General features: G+C 41.6%; 1 protein-coding gene across 1 annotated transcript in view; it reads left to right on the forward strand.

Moving 5' to 3' along the window:
- Window positions 1-428: 428 nt before the first annotated feature.
- CHN2 (chimerin 2) overlaps window positions 429-27,348 on the forward strand; it is a 283,549-nt gene continuing 256,629 nt past the window's right edge. Inside the window, exon 1 of the mRNA XM_026508512.4 lies at window positions 429-908. Within this exon, the coding sequence (XP_026364297.1) occupies window positions 860-908 (49 nt within the window). The 5' untranslated portion in view covers window positions 429-859. The remainder of the gene's footprint in view (window positions 909-27,348) is intronic.

A 27,348-nucleotide genomic window follows, 5' to 3' on the forward strand; every position in this document is an offset into this window, starting at 1 on the left:
AGTGACCTCGTCTTCGCCCTCTGGACCCCCCTCCCCGGCTGTCTTCGCCGCTCCTTAGCCTGGCCACGGGCAGCGAGCCCCACCACCTTCTCCCCTCTCCCCTCTCCCCACTCCCCACTCCCGGTTGCCTCCAAACCGTGGAGCAGCGCTGCGCACTGCAGCCGCGCTCGCCCCGCGCCCCCCGGCGGCCTCCCCAGCACCTCGGGGTCTCGCGCCCCGGTCTGGCGTCCCCCCGCCCTGCAGTCCCCAGCCTCCTCCTCCAGCCCCAGTCGCAGGAGCTGTCAAGCCCGCGGCAGCTGAACCAGCCCCCGAGCTCCCGCGTCTCCTCTCCTTCCTTTGTGTGCGCGCGAGCGGAGTTGGGGCGGAGGGAGAAGGGGGAGGTCGCTCTGTCTGTCTGGCTTCTGCCGCCTTTGCCCGGGCTGCTCGAAGTGCCGCCGGGGAGGCGGGAGCCCAGGGGAGGGTGCAGGAGCTGGCGGGGCGCCTCCGGGCCGCCCGGGCGCGGTGGTCCCAGTCGCGCGCGGGGGAGCGCGGACCTCAGCTGGGGCTCGACTAGAGGCACGATTAGTCCGCTCCGGCCGCCCCTCGGCCTCCCTCGGCTCCCACCTACCCCCCGACACCCGGAGAGGAGCGTGCAAAGGCGCGGAGAGGGACGGAAACCACAAATAAATAGCGGCGGCAGCAGCGCGTCATCTGGCGGAGCAGGAAGTGCAGGCAGAGTCCGGAGGCTGGTGCTTTCTGCGCGTCCCCAGGACTTTGCCATGGGCTGGGGGCCGCGAAGGCTGCGAGCGGTCGCGCGAGGGCAGCGGCGGCGGCGTCCGCACCGGGGCTGAGCCAGCAGCGACGCGCGGGGCGCGCGGAGATGGCAGCGTCCAGCAACTCCAGCCTGTCCGGCTCCTCGGTGTCCTCCGGTGAGTTTCAGCCCGTCGGACGCAGGCTGCCGCGCTGGGTCTCTCGCCCCCTGCCCTCGCCTCGCACCCCGGCGTGGGTAGAGCCTACCTGTGGCTGTCCTGCCCCCTCTCTCGGAGGGAGGGCGGGCGCCCGGTGTGCCACTTGTTTGGTTTGCCAGCACCCGGGGCGCCCACAGCACCTCCGCGCCTGACATCTGACAGCGCAGAGGTGGGAGAGCGGTGGCGACCTTAGTGTGCGAACGCGAGTGTTCTGGAGACTTGGGGAGCAGCAGGCGAGAAGCGAAAGGAGCAGGGCAGCCTCGCACTTTCTGGCGCAGCTGGAACCTGGGCTAGCGGGGCGCGGAAGGTTAGGGTGGCGCTGGGCTCCCGGGACTGGCTGGCGGTGCGGCGCCCGCCAGGCTGGATGCCCAAATCCAAGGAAGAGGGGAGAAAACCCTCGCTCCTCACAGACTTCATTTTCTTTGTTTGTTTCAGAAATTAGCTCCGTGGAGACACAAGCTTGGGGCATGGTTTGAGATAGAAGTAATGAAGGGATTCTGTGTTTCTGGTCCTGATTGAAGCAAGTTAGAGGAAGGAAGGTCGAGCCCAACCTCTGACAATCTGCCGGTTTATGAGTGTGTGTGTGTGTGTGTGTGTGTGTGTGATTTTCCTGTGTGGCCTCTTGGACATTTTCTTATAATACTCTCTGTAATTTCACTTTCCAGGCATACATTTTGTTTTCAAGTGTGGCCGAGCAAAGGGAGGGCTTCTTTTAGATTTTTTTTTTTTTTTTTTTGGTTGATCAGCAGGTCTTATCGAAGAGAAAAAACTGCTAATGAATCTGAAGGAATAGGAATCAATAGAAACAGACCCTCTAGTTTCTGAGTATGACAGGTTTCTAATCAGAATGATGCATTAGGTAGAATTCTTCTACCTCTCTGTCACTGAAAACTTTAATGACAAACCCTAAAGGCATAGCTGATAAGACATTTAGTGTAGTATACAGCCTTCAGGGGGTCAAGAGGGTCTTGAAATCCTAAGGAAAATACTCAATATGGTAATATTGTATTAATTCCTATTGTGTGTTTTTTAATTACAATTACCCGGGCCTTAAACTCAGAGGAAGAATCACCTGGTTGGGACTATTGGACAGCAAGCCTGTCATAAATTAGCCATATCTATAGATGTGTAACTAATTTAATCATAAATACAAGGCGAGTTTGACTAAGGTGCGATTGTGATGTGGCACAAGGTGATCCCTTGAAAACCATCTGTTATCTTTGTTGGCAGGTTTAGTTCCAGGGAAACGGCACCTCCTTTCTTGATCACTGCCAACTAATCAGAAGCACAGTGTTGTTAGGCATATGATAGAGTTCAAGTTGCTGGTAGTAGCAGCCAATGGGGCAGAACAGTCATATCTTATTAAGCGCAGCAACAAGTTGACTGCCTGTGGTTTTAATTCTGAGAACTCAGCAAATGCTACAGCGTATTTTTAGTACCCCCAAACCACTGCTGCTGCTTTTCAATTCATTTTGGTTGACTAACATTGAATTTAAAATACAGCGATGTTGGCTTACGATTAGCATATGGTTAGCCCTCTCAGAAAACTGCCCACTAGAAAAGGGACTGGTGGGGGAGAGGTGGCAATGGGAAAGAAGAATGGAGAAAAGACAAGAAGGCAGTCTTATCACATGATTTACTGATGGCATAAATTACAGATGCTGTGGCATTTGAGCGTTCAGATCTTGGTGTAGCTTAAGAAACCTGATGGAAAAATTGAATTCAGGCTTCAGAAAAATACGTGGGTTTGAAGTCACACAGTATGAGCTTTAGACGATGGTAATTGCTTTGCAGATAGGATGGAGATGCTTGTGATGGGTCTCCTTCCTGCTTTAGTTACCAGTATTTTAAATCCTAATGGGAGCTGGGAAATTACATGAACACTGAAATTCAAAAAGTGGGCATGGATATATTATTTAATGTAGATCAAACTGGCCCATGAGCTTATATTGCTTAATATACCAATTAATCAGACGCTTTGTCTTGAAAAATACAAGAAGCTGTAGTTCTCTTTTTAAGCACACTTACCCGTAGTGTGGATCATGAATAATTCAGATGACACAAGCAATTCACACCTGTGAGAGGTGTTGGGCACTAAAGAATAGAGCCTGTCTGTGGTGGCAGCTGCGTTCTCTCAGGCAAAGGCCAGAGTCTGAGAAAACAGGGCACTCCACCAATCTATTAATCACCATTTTCACATAGGACCTACTATGTGCCAGGAAGTAAGTTATAAGCCTCAGTTTCAAGGAGGCTGAGTGAAGAAGTTAATTTTAGGATTCCTTCTAGTTCTGAAGTTCTGGGATCATTGTTCTTGAGTTCTGGCTGCCCCATTGAGCAGTTGGGTCATTTGGAGTGAGTTACTCAACTTCTCCAAGCCTCAATTTCCTCATCTGTAGATAAGGCTGATGTTAATAATGGGGCTTACTTGTAGAATTAAACGGGATGAGGTGTGTAGAGCAGTTAGCCCAGGGTGTGGCACTTAGTGTTTGGTATGAATAAATTTTGCTCCTTTGAGGAATGGAATAGAAGGCATTTCATGGCTCAGACTTTAGGTGCAGAAATAAGTCCAACACACATAAAATTTGCCTCTTACATTGCATGTTAAATTTGATCTTGAGGTCTGAGGTCCATTAAATAAGCAGTCATTAAGTGTATTATAGGTTTCGGGCATTGTCCCAAGAGTTTGGAATAGAACGATGAATTAGGATCCTTTCCCTCACCATCCAGCAGCAGAGATGGATGACAGATAGTCACCTATATTCCAGTTGGATTAAATGAATTACGTGGAGGAGAGTACAAGGAAGGGAGAGATTCCCTCAGTAGGCAGGGGTCAGTGGAAGTGACCTATGAGTTTGGGCTTAAAGGATGAGTGGAATTTTTTCCCAGAGAGCCGAGGGGGGAAAGGCATTTCAGGAAGAGGAAAGAGCTTAGGCAAAGGCTTGGAGATGGGCACGTCTGTGGCCTAATTTTCAACTTCCTTCCTTAGAGCGGTTGATCCATTTTGTAGGGGGTATCTCTTCTCTGGACAGTTATGCTTCTAGACCCATTAGCAGCATCGGGCAGAGAGCTGCTAGGTCACCTCCTGTTGCTACTGACGTAGGTAGGAGGTTTTCTTTCTGTTCAGGTAGCAGTGGGTTTGATGGAAGAGCTCTGGAAGCCTTAGCACATACTTGGGCAGTTGAGCAGTAAAAAAGGAGCAGTTGATTCTGTAGTGAATAGCATATGGAGGGGTGAACTCGAGTAATATGGGTTCAACCTCTCTTGAAGGAATAGATGTGGAAGATTTAGGTTTGGTTGGGTTTGCACGGAGAGTAAAGATCTAATAATTCACTCAGTATTAAGCTCAAAGTTCTCTGATTTTCCTGAGAATATGTTCTCACTTGCTATTGTTGAACCGCAATACCCAGGTGTACCGTTTATTCTGCATTACCAACTGAGACATAACAAATGAAATAATCAGGTTAAAATTAATTTTTAAATACATTTTCCAAGAACTGTTCAGAAATTTCTTCTGGAATATTCAATTATGTGTAGAAGAAATTGCTTTGCCTTTGTTTTAATGATAACTGCTAGTAATTAAATTTCACAATCACCTAGATTGGCAGGAAGGTTTGATTACCTTTATTATTTTAAGTGGAAAAAAAAATCTCTATCCTTACGCTTTTACTCTAGCCTGTGGTACTTGATTATATTCTGAAATAAACAATGGTTGATTTGCAAAATAGTTTTCTTAATAATCATGGGTTATATTGGCTTTTATAATTGAAAGAAGAACTTTTTGCATTTTAGTGATGTGATTGCCAAATGGGTAATTTCACAGAGTAAAAAAAAGAAAAAGAAAAAGAAAAGAAATCAACTCAAGTAAAGTAATAAATAAAGCTATGAGATGTTTTCCAGTAACTGAACAAGGTAAAAATTAAATATTAAAAGGACCTCCAGGATAAGAAGTTGTTAAGATTTTGAGAACATAAACACACTGTAATATTATAGAAATGAAATCAACATAGACTTTTTAAATTAAAATGCAAATGGAAAAAGGTAAAAATCAGTATTTATGTGTACAGTCACTGAAACCTTAATTAGGGAAAGAACATTCCTAAATGGATTGAGGGATCTGTTTCTCCAGATTTTATACAATAGTAATGTGGGCCAAATAAATAATGCTATTTTCTGCTGTCACACTGGCTTAATCCTAGAAATGATAAATAGGAATTTTCATTACTCATTATTGGAGGGTCAGAAACAGTGACATATACAAACCTTTCATATCCCTGGATGTGGAAGGTAAAACCGAACTATAGTAATGCTGCCAAGACATATATGTGTAATTAGAAACTCCATAGATCAAGTACTACGAAACAGAGTATCTTTGTTGAAACAGACATTCCCAGTGAGAAGTCTTCTTTTGGACCTCTGAATTATTCAGAAATATTCAATTTTGTGTAAGAGAAATGTCTTTACTTTTGTTTTAGTGATAACTGCTGGTAATTTTATTTCATAGTTACCTAGAGGGTCAGGATGGTTTGATTACTTTTGTTATTTTAAATCACCAAAAAAATTGTGATTTCAAAAAAAAATTGCAAATTAAAAAATCACAAAGCCAAAACTAAACGCCCTGAGAGAAATCATTCACTCAGAGGAGGCGTATTGTTCTTTTCTTTTTTTCTCGTGACCTTTCCACACCTCACTTTAACTTATTAGATTTTTCACTGCTCCTTTGTGGGAACCCAGACGAACCCCGTGATAGAGAATCTGAGAGGACAGAATTTTCTTAAGCATGACTGCATGTTTGCTGTGTTTGACAAGGGTCCACTGATATGTGTACTCTTGCTAAAATGCCAGATCCCCCCTCCCAAGTGTTTTCAAAGCCCCTGCCATTTGTTCAACTTTTGGGGTACAGAAACACCAGGTATTTTCTGAGGCCAGTCCATGTGGGACTTAACTGGACAGCATGTTCTGTGAGCTGCAACCTGGGGCTTGGCCCGGGTGTCAGTCCTGCTGAGGGCCGTCTGCTGCTCTGCGGGGTCTCCTGTTTTTGCACAATGGTGAAAATAACCGGACATTGGGTTTGGAAAACCTATACATGAGCAGGGTCACATTGGTATGTTTTGGAAAAGAGTTTTCTGCCAGAAGATCAAGATTCTTGCCAAGATAGTTAGAAGCAGAGAAAGAGAAAGGGACCTAGTGATAGACCTATGATTAATAGCATCCATCTATCACCCACCAATCATTTATTTTTTATGAATGTATTCACATTTCATGACTCCTGATGTGTGTCAATTTAATTTTCAAAATGAATGGCTTCCTTCCTTCCTTCCTTCCTTCCTTTCTTCCTTCCTTCCTCTCTTTTTTTTACTTTTCTCACCTGTTATTATGTTGGTCAGATTTCTATTTAGATTTTTTTCATCAACGCTGCATTTGGCCTTACTTGACTCTTAGTTTCCAAATCCTCTAAGTACCTTCCTGCTTCTCTTTCCATGTGCTCAGTGGGAACGGAAGCTGGTGTTCTGTTGCTCACATGGATTCCGGTCAGGGGATCAGGATGGATGCGTGTACCTCTGGTGCAGGCCGGTTGTTGTGACAGAACACACTCATGTGTGTCAAAGGCACTAACAAAAGCAGAGGTTTATTTAAAATCTCCATGGCTAGAGGGAAATCCAGTTAGGAATGTGCTGGTCCCATAGGCAGTCTGCTCTGCAACGGGACCCATGTGTCTGTTCGCTGGGATCTGAGGCTGAAGACCTGGCACGTGTGCATTGCCAAGTGGCGATGAAACTTTGTGGCTCTGTACCCAGGGAGAGTCAGCCACCAGCTGCTTGTGCGAATAGCCTGCTTTTCCCCTCATTTATTATTAATCGAACACCTTTGCGGGGGCCAACCTTTGAATAGTCTTTACAGCATGGTCTAATTACAGCCTTGCCTTGCTTCAGTAGCTTGGCTGTCCAAGTCACCCAACCTCAGCCGTATCAAGAGTTATTTCAAATCATCCAATGCCTAAGTTCCCATAGACATTGCCTAATAAATGGATTCAGGGAATAGCCTTATTTAAAATGTGATCACCTCAGGTCAGAGGTTACATTGATAGGATTCCTGGAGTTGAGACATTGTCCACACATTGTGCAGGCTGCCAATCACCCCTTGCCTTGGTGGGCCTGCTGGGAGAACACTTTTTCAACAAGGAAGGCTAGATGGTACTTGTCTGGCAGAACCTACTAGATCTGGACAGTCTGCTTCCTTGAGCTGGCAAGAAATCTCACGTTCTGAAATGTGTCTTCATTAGACGTTGCAGGAAGTGCCCTAACCTCAGAGTCAGAAGATCTAGACACTGAAACCTTTAACCAAGGCATTGATCAGGGCACCTAAACCCTTAACTGAGGTTCTTAAAGAGGCTTTAAGCCCTAACTATGACCCTTAAACCATTAACCAGGACTCTTGAACCCTTAACGAAAGTTCCTAAACCATTAATGTAGGCACTTAAAACGGATCCTTACTTAACTAAGCCCTACAACTAGCTAACGGTGTGACCTTTGGTGAAATTAGCCTTTCTGAGCTTTAAAACCTTATTGCAAACTGCAGATATGACAGCCTGTTTCCCAGAATTGACGTGAGCATTAACAGGGGTGATGGAAGCATTGTCTCCCATAGACCTGGCTATGCTATCCACTCAGTAGATGCTGACTCCTCCCCCTTCCTCCTCTCCTGCCCTGAACATCTTTGAGCCTCTGTTCTTTTGTCTTTTTTATTATTTTTTTAAGATTTTATTTATTTATTTGACAGAGGGAGTGTGACAGAGCCCAAGCAGGGGGAGCAGCAGAGGGAGAGGGAGAAGCAGGCTCCCTGTTGAGTGGGGCTAGATCCTGGGACCTGAGATCATGACCGGAGCAGAAGGCAGATGCTTAACCATCGGAGCCACCCAGGCGCCCCTCTCTTGTCTTTAAACCAGAAATAGTGATATCTGATGAATTTATCCCACAGGGTTGTCATGCCTGAAGTATACTGTTTGGAAAATGCTTAGTAAACTGGAAAAGCAACCAACAATACTGAATGGTTGCCGCGTCTCACTCTGTTTACATGTAATCCTCGGGGTATTTCTCTGAGGTAGACCACGCATCCCCTTTTGCAAACAAAGACATCAGTTCCAGAGAGAGCACAGAGCTTGGATTTGAGGGGCTAGGGTTGGAGCAATGTCTCCTTAATTTCAAAGATCAGGTTTTTTCCTCTTGAAACATAGAGGGTTGGTTTTTGATTCTATCTCTGTTTTAGAAGTGTCTGACATTAAAGTTTAAGGCCGAAATGCATGCTCATTGTTAACAGAGAAAATACAGTAATACAACTGGTTGTGCTTTGTTTGTTGCCCTTGGTAGTTATCCAGACCCACAACCAACCCGACCGAAGCTTATTCTCACAGCATTAGGAGTGGGAGGTGTTACCAAGTGAATGCTCTGTAGAGAAATCACCTAGGGGGTTGGACTTAGGGATGTCTGTACTTAAGAACAGTCTCACGAGGTGAAGGGTATACAGGTGTTCATCGTACTATTCTTGCAACTTTTCCAAGGTTTGAAAATTTTCCAAATGAAAGAAAAAAGACCAAGGGGGAGGAAAAAAAGAATAGTACTACTTTGCATCCAGTTGACTGTCTTCACTGGAGTCTTAAAAGCATTTCATTTCGCGTGAGCTTATCGAGTCTTGGGACCACCTCATGAAACTCCCAGATTCTGAATCATCAGAGGGAAAAATATATATTAGTTAGCTTATATCGAAGTGAAAAGTGTAGGAACTGAAATTACAGACGGTGTTCAGGTAAACCATGCTCAACACTTCCTACCTGAGAATAGTTTTTTCCTCATGAGCTGGTTTGACTTTATATTTCATTATAGGTTTCAAGTGAGGAGGGGGCTTGCAGGTTGTTCTAGCAGATTCTAGAATTACATAAGTAAGAGAATCAGGGTCGGAGGAGCTCCAGGAACTGCCCAGGGCTGTTCAGCCAGTTGGTGGTGGAACTAGAGCTGAAACTGACATCTAGGACCCATGTTTCCAGAACATTCATTGTCCGTCCCCTTTCCTGGCTCATCCTAAGGAGTAGCATTATCCTTAGAGAATTTCTTACAGCTGGTTTGATTTTTTTTTTTTTTTCCTGTCTGGCTTCATGGAAGCTGTTCTATTTAATTATTTAATATTTTCAAAAAAGAAGTCATAAAGTGCTTTGTATTTTACATGAGCCTTAGATCTCAAGGCTGTTGTTGTGCCAATAGAGGCACAAAGTCTTAAGTGACCTAGTGTCTGCCCTAACTATATATAGCTGTGCTGTCCAATATGGTAACCACTAGCCACATGTAGCTGTTTAAATTTAAATTTAAATTTAAATTTAAATAAATTCAGTTCCTCAGTTGCATGAGGCACATTTCAAGTGCTCAATAGCACATGTGGTTGCTGGCTACCATATTAGACCATGCAGAAATAGACCATTTCCATCATCCTGTGGAAGATTTTACTGGGCAGCACTGGTAAACAGGGAAGGTAAAGTTCTAAGACAGGAACATTACTAATGTAAAATTAATAAGCTATGGATAGAAATTTTGATAGAATGTTCTCCCATTCCTGTATTTGTCGTGCTACTTAGGTTATATTTCACTAATTTTGCAAATTGGCTTTTTCTAAAAAAGTAATTTTTTTCATAACTTTGGGGGAACTATGGAATGACAGCTAGACGATGATTTGGGGGAGAGTAATTAAAATGTTTATAAACTCTTCTAGTCTTGAAATTAGATTCAAGCTTTTTAAAAAATGGTCTATATTTTCCCTAATGACAACTCCCATTTCTTTTTTAAAAAAATCCCACAGTGAGTTATAATTTCACCCTCAGAGAGGAAAAAAAATGCCTATGTCTAGAAGTAGTTTGGATCTTATAATTGTATCTCTTCCAAAACATCATAAAGAAAATAAGAAAATTGTGAATATGTGTAGTGAGGTTGCTAGTGGCATATCCAAGCTGTGCTATTTAAAGGAGATTTTCTACCAACTTGGCCATCAGCAAACCATTCGCCTAGAAGTATTTTACTACTGCAAAAGGCCCACATATGGGACAAAGCAAACACATTGGTTTTTAGAAAATAAAGTTAGCTTTGGGAATCTTCAGCACATTTAATTGGAAGAAAATGCATGCAAATAAGATGCAGGAACATGACAGTTCCTAAGAAAAGGAAGCTGCCCTCCTCCTTGAACTTCTGTTACCATCTTCAAGTGCAATAAGGAAATGGAAAGGTAGATGGTATCTTTAAAGGGTCAAACAACTGTCAAGAAAGAGGTGGATATTGAGGCCGCTAGATTCAGACATAATAGTCAGAGGCCCGCGGCATCAGATTATACATTTAGCGCAGTGTGAATCACAGAATCACTTGGGTGGGTGATCACCATCTATAATTCTTTTCTCATCGGAGACCCTGTACCCTATACTAGATTTCCTCTTGTCCTCTGTACCTTCGGGACTGGCTGAGCACCCTGTTCTTTAAGGAAACAAAACCTAGCATTCCTTATTTATTTGACATAATTGCACACAAACAAAATAAAGTGCTTTTTCTTTTCTTTTTAATGATTTATTCATTTATTTGAGAGAGAGAGAGAGAGCACACGTGAGCAGGGGGAGGCACAGCAGGGAAAAGGAGAGAGTATCCTCAAGCAGGCTCCCTACTGAGCTTGGAGCTCATCACGGGGCTCAATCTCATGACCCTGAGATCATGGCCTGAGCCGAAATCAAGAGCCAGCTACTCAACCAACCGAGCTACCCAGCTGCCCCTAAAGTGCTTTTTCTTAAATAATTTTGCTTCTAAGGAATACACCAAGAGATCAATGTTTGGGACAACAAGGAAACAGGAAGCAGGGAGTACGGTTTGAGGGGTAAATCCTCTGCAGCAAATACTAGAATGTGTATTCTGCAACACTGGCTTCTAAGAGTCTGACCTATAAGAGTCTCAAGACTGAGCCCTGCCTTATCTGGTAGCCACGTGGGCTGTTTAGCTCTTGAAATGTGGCTGGTGTGACTGCAGATGCAGGGCAAGTGTGAAGTCCCCACCAGAGTTTGAAGACTTAGTACAAAACAACAAGAATATAAAATATCTCGTGAATACCCCCGTTATATGGATTATACATTGAGATGATAACATCTTTCGGATATTAGGTTAAAGAAAAGATATTGTAAAAATCAATTTCACCCATTTATTTAAAAATATTTAATGTGGCAGGGCACCTGGGTGGCTCAGTCAGTTCAGTGGCTGGCTCTTGATTTGGCTCAGGTCATGATCTCAGGGTCGTGAGATCGAGCCCTACATCAGGCTCAGCACTGAGCATGGAGACTGCTTAACATTCTCTCTCTCCCTTTCCCTCTGCCCTTCCCCCTGCTCATGCTCACTCACTCTCTCTTAAATAAATAAATAAATAAATAAATAAATAAATAAATAAAATCTTAAAAAAAATTTAATGTGGCTCCTAGAATAGTTAAGATTAGATATGTGGCTCACATCATACTTGTATTGGACAGCCACTGGTCTGAGCGACCCTAATGAGGATGTTCTAGACTGTATCACAGAATCCACCACATAAAACCTCCTGATTCACTGCTCCATGACTCCCCTAGTTGCAGCCCTGAACACTCTCCAAGCCAGAAAGATACCCTCCCTTCAGTGTGGCCCCCGTGCGCAGGTCCCTGTTTTGTTTTACCGCCGGACATTGAGAGATGTCCTTCATTTTCTGGGTGTGTACAGAGATTTTGAAATGAAGTAAGACAGAGAGGGACAGATTGGAACTCCATCAGATCCTTGTTGACACAGGTTCTGTGCTTTGTTTTAGGCTTCACTATCATTCCAGACTTTACATATTTACTTGTTAGATTTATGTGCACTCCTCCTCCCAAGAAAGCCCGTAATGCTAGGAAGTTGGGTAGAGAAGTTGACAGAAAAGGGACACATTTTTTTCCTGACCTGAGTAGGAAATTCTTCTCTGATAATGTTTGTACTGAGGCTTCTTACCATGAATATGTATATGTGTATAAAACATGTATATGTGTGATATATGTCTGTAGGCATGTATGTGTGTGTTTATGTGTATATGTTTACACAGGAAGCAGAAGTGGATTAGGTTTCAAACAAAAGTTATTTCTGAACCAAATATAGAATATATAAGTTAATATCAAGGGAAAAGCAAAGTCAAGACTAACATTACTTTTAGTAATGAAAAAATTCACTTGGGATTATGCTAATGATGTGTAGATATTAATACACATAATTTGGCTGCCTAATATTGATTTAAGTTGCTCATTCAAATTCACTTTATTATAGAAAAATTAGCCATTTTGTTTTATAGTGCTTGTCCCTGCAGACAGTGAAACCATTAAGCCATGTTTATTGGATAAATAACACTATTTTGCTGACTTTCATATGCAAAGAGAGCATTATCATGTCTCCCACAGGAAGTGCCCTGTGAGTTATTACTCTCTGGCTGGGGACCTGGTTAGTTCAAGCCAGGTGTCCTCTCTGTTATCTCCCTTGTGATCATTGTCCAAGGTTGAAGGTACTGTCGTGGTCAGGGCACAGAAGTATTTTCTCCTATGTGATGTTAATATGTCTGAGGCTTGAACTTTACACACATGAGAGCCCTGTGCTTGTTTTAAACAGCCAAACTAACCCACATGCCTTTTTCTTTTTTTCCAAATATGAATTCTTCCTCAGAGAAAAAAGCAATTGGCAGGAGCTTTTCAACTCTGTTGAAATAATATCAGATTAAGATTAGGAACATAACCACAGCAAATCCTAGGCAATTACCAACAGAAGACAAGATTTGGAATTAGACAATGTAATTTGTCATAAGAATATAATTACCATAGTACTTATTTGGTTCAAGATTCTAACCCCAGTAATAGCGCTATAGGGTATTTTGTAAAAATGCTCAACATCCTTTCAAGGAAGAGATGCCCTGCAGACATTTTACTTTTCGTAAATAGCTGATGTAAATCTGTCATTTAGGAATTCACGTAGACATGTTTCTGAGAGCATATATAGTTTCAGCTTGTGGTCCTCCTTATAGTAATGAGTTGCATCCATTTTCCACCCCTAGAGTGGACTGGTATTTCTTTTTATTGCTTTATATTTCACTCTCCAAAACTTATTTCTAACATCCACGCTTGAGTTTTGTAAATAAATGTGGGTTCATTTGAACCCTGGACTTCAAGAGTGGTGTTGTGTGGCAAGTGTTGGGAAGCTGGGGAGCTGGCTATGGTAACTTGGGCCCCTCTGAATTTTCTGGTCCATAAAATGGGCTAATACTACTTGTGAAAATCAAATGGGGTAATGTCTGTGAAAGAAACTTGACAATTGAAAACTTGTGAACAAAACATAAGAATCTCTGCTCTCATGAAGTTTCATTCTTATATAGATGCTCTATTGGTTCCTTTCTTGGCTGATAAACGATCACTCGGAGGTCATGATTGTCTAATATGACTTGAAAAATCTCCTCTAAATATATTACCTTGTTCTTCACCAGGCTCTCAAAACCTTGGCGTGCAAGCCCATCGGTTTAAAATTTCTCCATTTAGTGTAAGATTCCACTGTGCATCCCACTTTCCCATAAACATTTTAAATTAGCCCAGACAAATCTCTCATCCAGAGAGATTTGTTTATACTTTCTGATCCAGAGGAGTGGCTCTTTTTGAAATTAAATTTGATGTAATATCCAATCTATGCAAGTAAATCTCTGCAACAGACATGGAAATTAGAAAGCCCAGCAACAGAACTCTCATAAGGAAGTCACTCAGTCTAGGAACATCACCTACCCTTGCATCTTCTCCCTCATCCCTTCCCTCCATTGCCTTCTTTCAATCCCTTCCTCCAAAAGTAACCATTATGAATGTCCTATTTACTATTACCTTGGTTTTCCTTCTTTCTTTAAATGATTTAAAGAAATAATTCAAAACCCATGCTTCACAAAGTAGATGTTTCTGTCTGTTTTGCTCACTGCCAATCTCCAGCCAATCTAGAACAGTATCTCGCATGCAGGAGGCGCTCAATAATTGTTGAGTGAACGAATATGTCTATATCCCAAGCACTCTATCATAAGAATGCTGCTATAGCCCCTCTTATATATAAATTAGTTGTGTAAGAGCACCATCACTGGTTCACATTAGCCACACGCCTCTAATGATTTTTAGAAAATTAGAGATTTTTTAAAACTCATAATATGGATTATTTGCACTTAGGTGCAATAGGAGACTCCCAACAAAATCACATGGACTTCTCTGAACCAGGACCACTTCTTAAACTTGATTTGTAGTTCACAAGTACTTTTCAGGAGTGAAAAGTGAGCCACTCAAGGAACATAAGTAGAAAAGCTAGAGCTGAGCTGGGAGAGCTACAGAAAAGATTTTAGAAAGTGATACAGTGCATGCACTACAACAAGGGTGAACCTCGAAAACGTTATGTGAAGGAAGCCAGTTATAAGAGACCACATAGTGTGTGATTCCACCCGTATGAAATGTCCAGAATAGGCAAATCATAGAGACAGAAAGTAGATAAGTGATTTCCTAAGGTGGGGAGGGCTGGCAGGAAACTGGAGGGACTGCTAATGGGTATGGGATTTCTTTTGGGGTGATGAAATTGTCTGAAATTGATTGTGGTAATGGTTGCACATTTCTGTAATATACTAAAAGTCACTGAACTGTATACTTTTAAACAGGTGAATTGTAGGGTATGTAAATTCTATCTCAATAAATATGTTATTTACAAGAGGCAAAAAAAAATTTGATAGAGTGGGGCTGAGAAGGGGAAAAGGTTGTAAAGTGAGCAGAGAGGGAAAAACCCAATAGATCAAGTCCTTCCTTGATGGATACTCATTATCAGATAAGAGACATTCATTCTATAGTTACTGATATCAACACATGGGAGTGCCCCTTCCTCTTCCCATTTTTATTTCCACAGTTGTCTTTTTCTACTGACAGCCCCTGACCTCCTCAGAAGGTTCTACAGAGACGTGTCCTCTGTGGTTGACTCCCGGAGTCAGCTCGACAGTGCCTCCTTCCCCAGTGCCCCCAAAGCCTGCAGTGTCCTCCTTCTGGCTGAGGAATGAGGGCCAGCAGCAGGTCTTCTCTGCTGATGCTGGACAAAGCAATTAGTGCATTTCTCATGACTAGTTAATTAGATTTTTGTGCAGCTTTTCAAGCCCTGGGCACAACTCTTACACCCTCAATGCGGAACGTGAGTCATCCGGGAACCAAGTTTCCTGCTGTGTAACCTGGGTACTGCCGAGTTTACTATTACAGTGATGCCTCTGTTGCTGCCTCCAGATGCCCCCACTGGATGGATGCACGTGCAGACGCTTCCAGGGGCATCATCTGCTGGCTCTTTTGTTGTTTCTAATCAAAGAATGGGCACACTTTGATCATGTCAGATCACAGCATTGTACTCATTGTACTGTAAATACTTTGTTAGAAAGATGACACAGGTCCCGTTGTCTCAGATGTTCTGATAGTGTTTACTTTAACTGTGAACAAGTAAAGAAACATGCATCTGATCAGATATGATCTAATATAGGAGTACTTCAAATACGAAGCTTTCCAGAACCACATATAGTTTATGATAATGAATCCAATCGATAAGCATTTGAAAAATACCTGCTGGCTTTGGAGGGCCAGGTGTGTGAGAAGTCCCTCTTCCTCTCCCTGCAAGTTTAGTGACTTCCACAATAAGATATACTTTCTGCCGGTTGGAGGAAGACCTGGCTCCGGAGGGAGCTTGTAGAGATAAAGATCGGCATCTTGGGGGAACAGAGTCCCTGGGGGGCCACTTCCACGGCAGGCTTCAATCTTCAATGGCCTGTAGGAGTTTATAGCAGCAGGGCTGGCTCCCCTTCGAACTGTTCATGGCTTGTCCTTCTTACTCCTCATGCGACAACAAAGATAAGCACCCCCACAAAGTACAAACAGATACCTATTCATGGGAGTGTGAAGGCAAAGCAAGTACTGAAACATCCTCTTCCTTAAGGTCTCATACGGAGTATTTTCCTGGCACCCAGGGGAGGAAGTGGGTATACACTACAGTGGATTTGTTGTACCGTGTCCTCCCTGGGGGGAAATCTGGCTGCCTTGGGTTCCCTGTGACAACAGCACAGGGAGGCCAAGGTATTGTGCCAGGTGTTGGCCTCTGCACCTGCTCTCACATTTCACTCCAGGGATGGATTTTATTCCTGGGTCCTCTGACCGCACTCCCGCTCTAGCCGCAGTTTTGCTTTCCGCGGTTTCGCTTACCCGTCATCCACCGCGCTCGGTAAGCCGACTGTCCTTTTTCTGATGAATCAGCAGAAGGTCGGTAGGAGCCTAACTCTGCCTTTCACTGCTTACGTCATCTCATCCCGCGCGCACGTCGTCATCTCTCATCACCCGGGGAAGAAGAAGGGTGAGTACAATGCAATAATATTTCGCGAGAGAGATCACATTTACATAACTTTTATTACAGTGTTTTGTTATAATTTTCTATTTCATTATTAGTTACTGTTCTTAATCTCTTACTGGGCCTCATTTATAAACTGAACTTTATCGTAGGTTTGTATGTATAGGAAAAAAACAGAATATGTAGGGTTTAGTATTCTCTGTGGATTTAGGCAACCATTGAGGGTCTTGGAAGGTATCCCTCTTCCCCCATTGGGTAAGGGGGGGGACCACTGTACTTTCTAACGTCACAGGCCAAGCTCTCCCTGACAAAAGGTGCTGTTCATGCAACTTTTCTCATACTAACACCAACATGCATAACACATTCACGCCTCCTCACTTCCTCCCTAGAACGTTTCAGGGTGCAATCATTGTACGGGTTAGGATGTTTCTGCTGCAAATACGGAAGACCCTGAAAAGAAGTGGGAGATAGGATAACCAAACTCTGTGGCATCAGACTCTGTCGGCTTCTCTCCAGTTCTCTTGGCTCTGTCCTCTTGGTGGAGGGGCTTTGTCCTTAGTTTCCCTCTCCTTTTGGTGTCAAGATGACGACAGCACTACCTGGCATCACAGTTAGAAAGAGTAAAGGAGTACAGGTTTCCCCCACTGTCGGAAAGTAGATTTCCTATGAAATCTTTTGTAAGCCACAATGACTTAAAGGGAAGAAGCATTTACCATTAACTGATATAGAAAAATTTGTGAGCTTTCCCAGACTCAAAAAATAACCTCTCTTTGACTTTTCTGATACCTTAGGACACATCTTGCTAACGGATGTACAAAATAAATCAAGATAAAACACAGATGCACACAGACACCATTCAAAACTATGTGGCTAGATGCTGAGTGTAGTTTGGGGATGGAACTTGGTGGGACCACTCTCACTGCTGGGGGTCTGCACTGCCTTTATAACTGCTCACTACAAAACTAACGCTGAATGCTATCTTTGCTTTTCACCTTTTTTTTTCTTTTTTTTGCAAAAGCAAAAATCCTTTTTGGGTTTCTTTTGGTTAGTGAAAATGTAGGTTAATGTAGGTCTTTTGTAAAAGAGAAATGGTGTAATGCAAACTTTTGAACAACAAGGGATACCTGTAATCTCTTTCTCCTGGCTGTGTGAAAAGTGAGAAAAGCTTTCTCAGAACCTCCCCTCTCCTAGCCGACTTCCCCTTGCCTCCTGGGTCACAGTTTTGTCACATGCTCATATGCAAGGCAATTACTGGCAAGGAGACTAGGATTTCCATGATGCTCTATGTCCAGGCATGACCTCCTTCCTGGAATGGGGATGGGGCTAGCCTCTCCCGAACAGGTGAGGACACCTGAACAGAACAGGGTTCTGTGAAGGAGGACAGAGGATTCAAGAGTGTCTGGCACAGTAATATCACGAATGTCCTCAGCCCTTGGAATCTCTAAGGCCACCACAGAAATACTGAGAGGTCAAAGAAACCTGGCCTCTCCTGCTCGAATGACTTATTACGGTCTAGTTGAGAACCAAACAATTGGTGAACGTATTTAGTCTTCAGTAATATTCACTTCATGACCAAAATGTTTCTGCTTCCCTTCCAAATCAGGGTGACTGACAGCTTTTACTGATGCCTTGCTTTCACTGGTTAGTGCCTTATGAATTGGAGCACTTTGTTTTATGGTTATGGAAAAATACAGACTAATTCTGGATCGATTCCTGAGCTCTGATGAAAAGTTGGACAGTAAGGATTGAAGGTTTTGATTCCTGACTGACTTGAACATCCCTGGGCCTGGTGTAAGTTGGAATGGTTTTATTAGAAATTCAGGGAATAATAGTAGATAATTCAACCACTCCTGGTTGCTATGGCAAGGAATTTTTGAAGCTTTGATTTATGAGAACTAGTGATCATTAGGAGCGCTTTGTTTTTAAAACAGAAAGCCCTGCAAACTGTCAAGGCTTGAGTGGAATAAAGAGATGATTGGCACCTAACTGGAGAAAGAATCTCAGGTTATTTCCAAAGAAAGAAGAGCAGGCAGAAGGCTTTTGGAGAGCAGATTCCCATTTTTCATTTTCATGGCAGGCCGGAGTGTGTAAAGATCATTGGACAACGAGTCATATGACCCAGGTCTGTGCCAGTTCTAGCTCAGCATTTGCTTTTCATAAGGCCTGGGGCAAATTACATTATCATTTTGTAACTTTTTGATGCTCGACTGTAGAATTATTATGTTGAACCGGATCATCTTGAGGGTCTTGAAAATTTTATGATTTTCTGACTCTGCCTATTTCTTCTTGCCAATTTATAGTGCATTGGTGGGATCCCCAAGGGAACCACCCTCCCACCCCCCACACATACTTCACATAGCAATTACCATTGGCCCCATTTGTTGCAGGCACCCCGGGTGTAAGACATCACAACTATTGGGTGTCTGTGCTGCACTCACATTTCGGCCCTCACTCTGAGTAAGCCCGGAGATATTCCAAGTGTGCTCCAGGGCAGTATTAGACAAGCCTTTTGGAATGCAACTCACACTAAGAGATCCATTTTATATCACAAGCCAGCATATATATACACACGTACCATGCACACACACACACAATTCAGCATATATTTATGGAGTATTTACCATGTCCTAAGTGTAAGAGATACTATTGCAGTGACAACAAAAGACAAAAAAATCCTGCTCCTTGTGAAGTGTCTAAGTACAGAGAGACGATAAGCAAAAGAAACTGTATGTTTCTAATGAATCATTGAACTTTGCATCAGAAACCAGGGCTGTACTGTATGGTGACTAACATAATATAATAAAAAAACATTAAAATAAATAAATAAATAAATAAATAAATAAATAAATAAATAAATTTCTGGGGCAAAAAAAAAAAGAAACTATATGTAATCTATCAAATGGGTGCATCATAATTTTATGTAATTATGATATAGAAAATTCATAGTTTATATAGTATGTTAGATGGTGATAAGTTCTATGGAGAAAAATAAAGGAAGGGAAATAGGAAATACTGGGGTGGGTGTGGGGTCTGAATAGTACATTGTGTGGTCAGGGAGGGTCTTACTGAAAAGCTGACATTTGATGGTGAGGCAGCCAGCAGGCAGATATCTGGAGGAAGAGCATTCCAGACAGAGGGCAATTACTGATGTCCGGCTACAGGAGTGTGCTTGGTGTGTTCCAGGAACAGAAATAAGGTCAATGGGGCGAGGGTGAATAAGAGGTAAACAGAACTGGGCAGGAATGGGTAGCAGATCATGGTGGGCCTTGTAGGCCATTGTAAGGACTTCGGATTTTGCACTGAGTGAGGTAGGGTGTCCCTGTAGTGTTCCAGAAGAGTGACGTGATCTGACTTGGGTTTTAACAGAACCACTCTGGCTACCATAGTGAGAGTTGACTAAATGCAAACACTGGGTGTGCGTAGGCACTCACATACCTGCAGAGACGCAAGCCCTGCAAACAGGGCGTCCCCCTTCCTGTGCTATGTGCTCTGAACTTTTCTTTTCTAATGCATTTGAATTCGTTCATCTAAAAACTGGTCAGGGCCCACAAATAGATTTCAGAATCCACTATAGGGTGGCAACTGGCAATTCGAAAAGCAGATTATAAATTGGCCTAGAACCGCAAAGATGTAGTAGATTGAGTTTCCTTGCTCAAGGCATGGTATGGTGTACACAGCACACACTGGAGGCCTCATCTTCATATTTAATAATGGTTTTCAAGGAGCTTTTGTTCATTTTTTTTAGCTTACACTGAATAGCACTATTTTACTGAATGATCAGTTAAAAGTTTCATCTTTACTTACAATTCATATCTTAAATAACTTTTTTTTTTTTTTAAAGATTTTATTTATTTGACAGAGACAGCCAGCGAGAGAGGGAACACAAGCAGGGGGAGTGGGAGAGGAAGAAGCAGGCTCACAGCGGAGGAGCCTGATGTGGGGCTCGATCCCATAACGCTAGGATCACGCCCTGAGCCGAAGGCAGACGCTTAACGACTGCGCTACCCAGGCGTCCCTAAATAACTTTTTATATAGAACATTTCAAATGTATTTAAAGTAAAGAGAAAAGTATAATGAACACCCCATTAACTGACTTCAGCAATTACCAGTTTATATCAGGCCTGGTGATACAAACTCTAAACTTCACCTGCATCATTTGGGTTATTTTGAAGCAGATCTCAGGTCCAATATCACTTCATCTGTAAATATCTCAGTTGGTATCTTAAAAGATAGGGACGCCTTTTTAAAAAAAATGTGCCACATTACTATTACTATTATCTTGCATGCACACATGCGCGTGCACGCGCCATAACTCTCCCTTTTAGTTTGATCAGCAGTGCCTGTGTTCACTATTCTATGGAGGGAAATACAAGTGACTTTAATGAAAGGAAGCTGTGGTTGTACTTTCTCGCGCCTGATTCTGTAGATGGTATTTCTAGAGACTGCCAAAGCCTTTGTTTAAGAAATACTTTCTTACTTTCAAAAATGAGTCAGTTTTGATTCTATTCCCCTTTTTAACTTTCATTTCTACTTAAATATGGCCTCCTTTCCTGTGGCTCTTCACTAATCAATGTTAAGTGGCTTGAGAGAAGGTCCTGGGTCTTACTCTCTTTGTACTGCCCAGTGGATTGACATGGTTCCTGGCACACAGCAGCCCTCACACTTGTGTTAATGTTTTACTTCCTTTCTAAATGTGCCATTGGAGTAACCTCTCCTCAGCCCTTTGGCCCATCACTCCTTTGGCCATATGTTGCAAAACCTGACTTTTCTAGGAAGTCTCATCTCTACCAGGATGGAAAGCTTTTTGGATCAGTAAAGACTTGTTGACAGGAGCCTTCAGGTTAATGTCGATTCTTACGGAACAGTCTTTGTCCCTTCTATTCTCTGAGACTGTTATCCTCAATCAGCAGGGTGTAGTGTTTGTCTTCCTGTGGTATCTGTCCTAACTCCACCAATTTATTGACCAGAGACCAATTTGATATGAGCTACATTACTAAAAACATTGTCATTTCTGAATATATGTAACAGTCATAATTTCAAATGGAGGTAAGTAAATATTTTTATGTTTGAGTGTATGGTATATACTAATCGTATGTTGAGTATCCCTTATTTACCTAATTAATTACCCAAATATTTTATCTATAAAATTGGTAAGGTCGGTGGCAACATTCTGAGTCTTAATCTTCTCATCCTTGCTTTCTGCTTCCTTTTTCCATTCTGTTCTCCAAAGAAATTGAGTGCATATTTAGTATCGGCCACCATGCATGGCTCTGGTGACATAAAGGGATAGGAAGTAGCCTTCTTGTAACTTCTTGCTCAGAATGTATCCCCGGTGTATTGTCACTCCATAAAGGCAGATCACCAGCAACTAGCAGGGTGCCTGGCACTTCACAGATTCTTAAAAACATTTTTTTGGGTGAAGAACTATGTGAATGGAGACATTGGCCTCATCAAAAGGTATTTACAGTCTAAGGTGTAGTAGTGAATGTGGACTTTGTGGAACTTTATAGAACTTGTAAAGTCATTCTCAGTTACAAATACTTATAGTTCAAAACACTTCCCTTAAGTTGCTACCCCTCTTGGCCACTGTCTTCTGAGTGTTTTGTACCCTCTTAAAGATGCCAGAAGTTCTACATGGGGATTCTTATAAACAGAGGCACCGGTCTGGCCTCTAACCTGAAAACAAGACTGAAAGGGGAGGCTGTCCGCTGCACTCACTGTCTCCCTTTCCTGCATGCACAGTTCTGCTGGTTGAGGCACTTCAGGTTCTCATTCTCTCTGCTTCTCTAAATGTCAGAGTCTTGGGAGGCCTCTCGGATGTCCTGATTAAGGGTCTTGTTTAGCCTAGAGGCAGGCCTGTAGTTGTAACTTCTTACCACGAGGAAAGCATTTTTAAAACCAGTGCACGAGTCTAAGTCTGTTTCCCAAGGCTTTTTCTTCTGAGTTACAATTTTATGTGTATGCTGTGCCAGGAGACATTTACTACTGGTTAAACAGGAATTAAAAATACTTGTTGCTATGTCATTCCAAGGATTTGCTGTGGTGAAAAGTAATGTCTTCAGTGTGTGTGTGTGCATATCTGTGTTTATGAACATGTCAGGGTATGTCAGTGAGTTGGTGTGTGCGTGCACATGTGTGTGTCTGTGTCTGTCTAGGGCTGTGTGTGTGTCAGCATATGTATGCGTCTTTGTGGGATGTGGGACATAAGGGTGTGTGTATTTGTGTCATAAGGCAGATTCAATTTCCAGGGAAATGAACACTTTCAGAGGACCATAGCCCTATGGGACAAGTTTTTAGCTACTATCTCTTTCGGTTTTAAATTATTTACTCTTCTTCCTTAAGTGACTGATTCTGAATTTGAAAGAGTTCTTTTAGAGATTGGAAATGATATCATTTAACATTTTAATGATTATATATAATTAATCTTATTATGTAAACCAATTATTTTTAATCCCCAGATGAAGTTTGTAACTAAGCCTACATGTAGTTCTCCAGGTATGTTGAATGACAAGACATAGAATCAAAATTTCAGAGAAGCAGCTATTTTGGGGGGACTGGAACATCTTTTTTTTTTTTTAAATAGACGTTTCAGTTGCTTGAAAGAGTCCTTGTAGATTTCCCTCAAAATTAAAAAAGCAAGAGGAAGAGGAAATTACAATTAATAGTCTTAAAATTCCAATTAATCTCTGAAATAGTGATTAATTTCCAGAGACACGGAAACTCTGCAGTATATCTGAGAGAAAGGAAAAGACAATTAGGATTGGGGAAATTGGTAGAGGACACTCGGGTAGGTGGAAGTCCCATCAGGATTCAAGATTGCGCTAGCATTGAGATAATTGACAAGGTTGGAAGACTGCCAAAGCTGTATTTCGTGTTGGCTCTTCTTAATGGGACAAATGTGCCCATTTTGAAAACCACTGACCATGTTTCCTAAAACTGTCTATTGCCTCTTTATGGAAATACTCAAACAAGATCTGGTATCAAATAAGAGTGCTTGCTTTGTCACCTTTTAGCTTATCACTTGGCTGAGATTTTGTCCTCTGCCCTTGCTTGTGCTTAGGGCATACTTGGGGCTCTGCTCTTCCTAATAGTCAGCATCTCAGCACACTGGTTCAGGTCCATGTTGGTTTCAGGTAGTGGGTGCTTTAAATTTCTGAGACCACTGATGAAGCCTGGAAATCACAAGGACCAGTTGATGCATCAACTTTTTCCTCTACAAAAGGAAAATTGCAGATTTTTTGGTGCATATTATTGAGGACAGGATAAATTGGAACAAAGCGATAATTAGCATGTTCTCATAGAGCTGGCTATACTTATAAAATTAATACTGATTTTAACATGCAAATGCTAAGTTCGAATTAGTGGATTTAGTTTTAAATCCTTTGGAACCTATTGGTATGTACTTGAAGGTTTAATTACATGGTAATGAAGATGATGTTAAGTTTTTACAGTAGCATGGCTTTTGATCTGCTCTTTCTCCAGTCTACTAACAGTCCTCATTAGGGGGAAAAACCCTTCAGAGAATGAGATATATACATCACAGTCCTTTGAACTTCTAAACATACGCAGCACTTTACAGAAATAATGGGAGTAAACTAACTGTTTGTGGTCAGCTGGAAAACTTAACTTTCAGAGGGATTTGACCAGCTATACTGACCTAGAAAACTAAATAAGCAGTTTGGAAAATCTGGTTTGTACGTATAATTATTTTTATATTATATCAGGCTGTGCCTTGCAAAGAGCAAACCACAGTAGTTATCTGACCTATTGCTCTACCCTTGCCTTTTCTCCAACACAGTAATTATGTAAGACTCAGCATGTTTTTCTCTAAGTATATGTCTATGGGACATTCCTTAACTCCAGTAGCCCTCTATCTGGAGGCTACTCAAGTGCCCTGTACCAATCTCTCAGTCTAAATGGAAAAGAAACCTTAAATCAGGACCAATGGTAACATTTATGAATGGGGAGGATCACTGGGAAAATAAAAGTATTTGGCACCATTAGCTGAAATGTCTTGAAAGTTGTGATGAATCAGATATTTTTAATTAAAATAGAAAATTAATCTTCAACATGAAGGAGTCCTAACAATGCTTTTCATTTGAATATAAATATTTAGTTGGGATATAGGTAACAGGATGTCTGTAAGGACCTACAGTCCTTTGGGTTTACTGTTTTTAATTCTGGTTCTTCCTCTAGTAGCTTGGAGCAAATAAGAATGATTTCCTTTAGATTATATGCATGCTTCTAAGGTTATCTGAATAAAAGATACATTTCCAATAATTTACCATCTCAGCTTCATCCCCTGGGCAGTAGGCTGAAATGCAATAACTTAACCTGAATGTGAATTAATGCACACGTGCAAGTAGGTATGTGTCTCTTCCTGGATTTGAAGGCACTGGCAGGAAAGCAGTTTCATCAGTAGACCCTGGATAGCTTATCATCCTGATTAGCTAGCATTGCAATTAGAAGACATTTACCTTTTGTTTAAAACATGAAAGTGACTGGTGGAGTTCAGATATTCATAAAGCAAGGCCTAGCTTATAGCTTTATCCCCTTAATCTTATATGTGAAAAAAGACAGTTCAAGTGAAACAATGAATTGGAAGTAATTACAAAGCTATAAAGGGCCCTGAGCCATTTTAATCTCATTTGGGATTGTGACATCCCCTGCTACCCACCACCCCAAACCTCCACCCCCACCACACAGCAGCACCTCTCTTTTTTCAGCTCCTGAGTTGGCTCTTTTTTCTTCTTTAGGTTTGTGCTATAATCATAAATGCTAGATAGTGTAAATTATGCTTAGTGAAGTTAGGCATGACGGTGGGTGGAATCACATAATATCTGTATTAAAAGGTCGTGTTCTAAAAACCTTTAAAGGATCAGAGACTGATCCAGTAGTTCTTCATCCTGATTCATCAGAGATGGTTTTTAGAAAAACAGTGGCCTAGACCACATTCAAGACCTAAAGCATTAGAATCTCCTAGAGGTAAGGCTGAGTGATACCTATATCCTGTCAAGGTAATGAAACACTCAGTGTTTCCCCAGCATAGTGAATGATGAGTCACCTAGAGCCTGAGGCAGTCAAAGGATGGTCCCTGATGCCTGTACCACCTGGAAGTTTGTTAGAATTGCAGAATCTCAAGCCCACCCCACACATACTGAATCCAAATCTGAGTTTTAATAAGATCCCCAAATATTTTTTATGTACTTTAAGTTTAGGAAGCATTTACTAAAAGCCATTAAATAAATGAGAGGGAAATAGAATAACAGAAATGATTAGGACCATGATTAGTGAGGAAAAATATATTCGTACAATGAAATTTTGCTAACTTAGATGAAGTTTGGGAAGAATTTTTGATGACTTAGGAAATGTTTATACTAGAAACTTAACTGAAAAATAGAGGATTGTATCAGTAGTATTATGTTAACTATCCACAAACATTAAAGAAGTTCCACTTTTGAAGTCCTGGGAATGATGGTCTAAGTGGCATTGGACATAGCCTCCTGTTATGAAAAACTGTAAAACCTGGATATAAATGACTCTTTCAGGCATTGGATAACAACCAATACAGAAACACAGTCATTGAGTGAGAAGTAGAAGTGTTCTCTAGGAGATCCCATGTGCACACTGACTTTCTTCTGAGAGCACTTTTCAAACCCAGGTCCAGGAAAATAGAACCCAAATCGAACTTTGGTCTCTCTAGGCAGAGGAAACAAAGATCAGGCATCAAGGATTTGAGGTTCAGAGTCCCAGAGAGGAAGAAGCTGTAGAGGAGAAGCTCTTAATTTATATAAACATTTCTTTAGGCTCTTTGGCCACCCCATAAACTGTGCATGTTGCAGGGTGAAAGCAGCAAGGTTCTCGCAGAGGAAGGCTGGTGAAAAGGCTGGAGATTCCTAAGACTGTTGGTGCTGGAGAGTTGTAGGAGTTTGGGCTCAGTGAGAATGGCCAGACCTGGATGAGTACTCTCAGCATCCATTTGAGGCTTCAGAAGGCTAGGATGGGGTCCTAGAAAATAAGGATGTCACTCATGCCTTGACAGGATCAAGGTGACCCACAGATTATTTAGCATCTGAACAAAACAAAACTCAGCCTTCTGTAGAGAAAAATGACATAATGCAGTTTATATAATATTGCATCTGTGTGGTACATCATAAAATTAAAATTATTTCATCTGTGAAGAAACAGAAAAAGTGCCCAATAATCAAGAGATAAAGCAGGCATAAAAATGGACCTAGAGATGAACTAGATGTTGGAGTTACTAGAAATGAGCCTCAAAATACTTATGATTGGTGTAAAGAAAATGGAAGACCTGTATTAAGAAAATGTCTTCAGGCAGAAGGAAATGGTCGCAAATTGAAAAACATAATTGCAGGGAGGAACAAAGAACTCCAGAAATGGCAAATATGTGGATGAGTATAAATAAATATTGTTTACAGCAACAACAACAATGATAATTTTTGTGGTATTTATAAGATCTGTAAAAGTAAAATAATAATAACACAAAAGATGACAAGGGTAAATGAAGTTAAACTGCTATGAAGTTCTTGCATTGCTTAGGAAAAGGAAAAATTACTAATTTAAAGAAGACTAAAATGAATCAAGGACGCATTTTGTAATTTTTAGGGTAACGATTAAAATAATAATTTGAAAAGGGTAGAACTTACAAGGTAACAAGCGAGAAAAAAATTTAAAACCATTCGATTGATTTAAAAGGAAGTGAAAAGGAATAAATATAGGAGCAAAGAACAGATGGAAAACAAATTATAAGGTGGTAGATTTTAAAGCAACTATGTTAGTAATTGCATTAAATACAGGTGGTTTCAACATTCCAGTGAAAAGATAAAGAATGTCAGACAGGATAAAGGAAACCAACTGTAGTAGACTTAAATTTTAAAGCATTTTGTAAAGACACAGAAGGGTTGAAAATAAAAGATTAAAGATAAATTATACCATGCAAAAACTAACCAAAA

Source organism: Ursus arctos, unplaced genomic scaffold (genome assembly GCF_023065955.2).
Source record: "Ursus arctos isolate Adak ecotype North America unplaced genomic scaffold, UrsArc2.0 scaffold_3, whole genome shotgun sequence".
Classification (NCBI taxonomy): Eukaryota; Metazoa; Chordata; class Mammalia; order Carnivora; family Ursidae; genus Ursus; species Ursus arctos.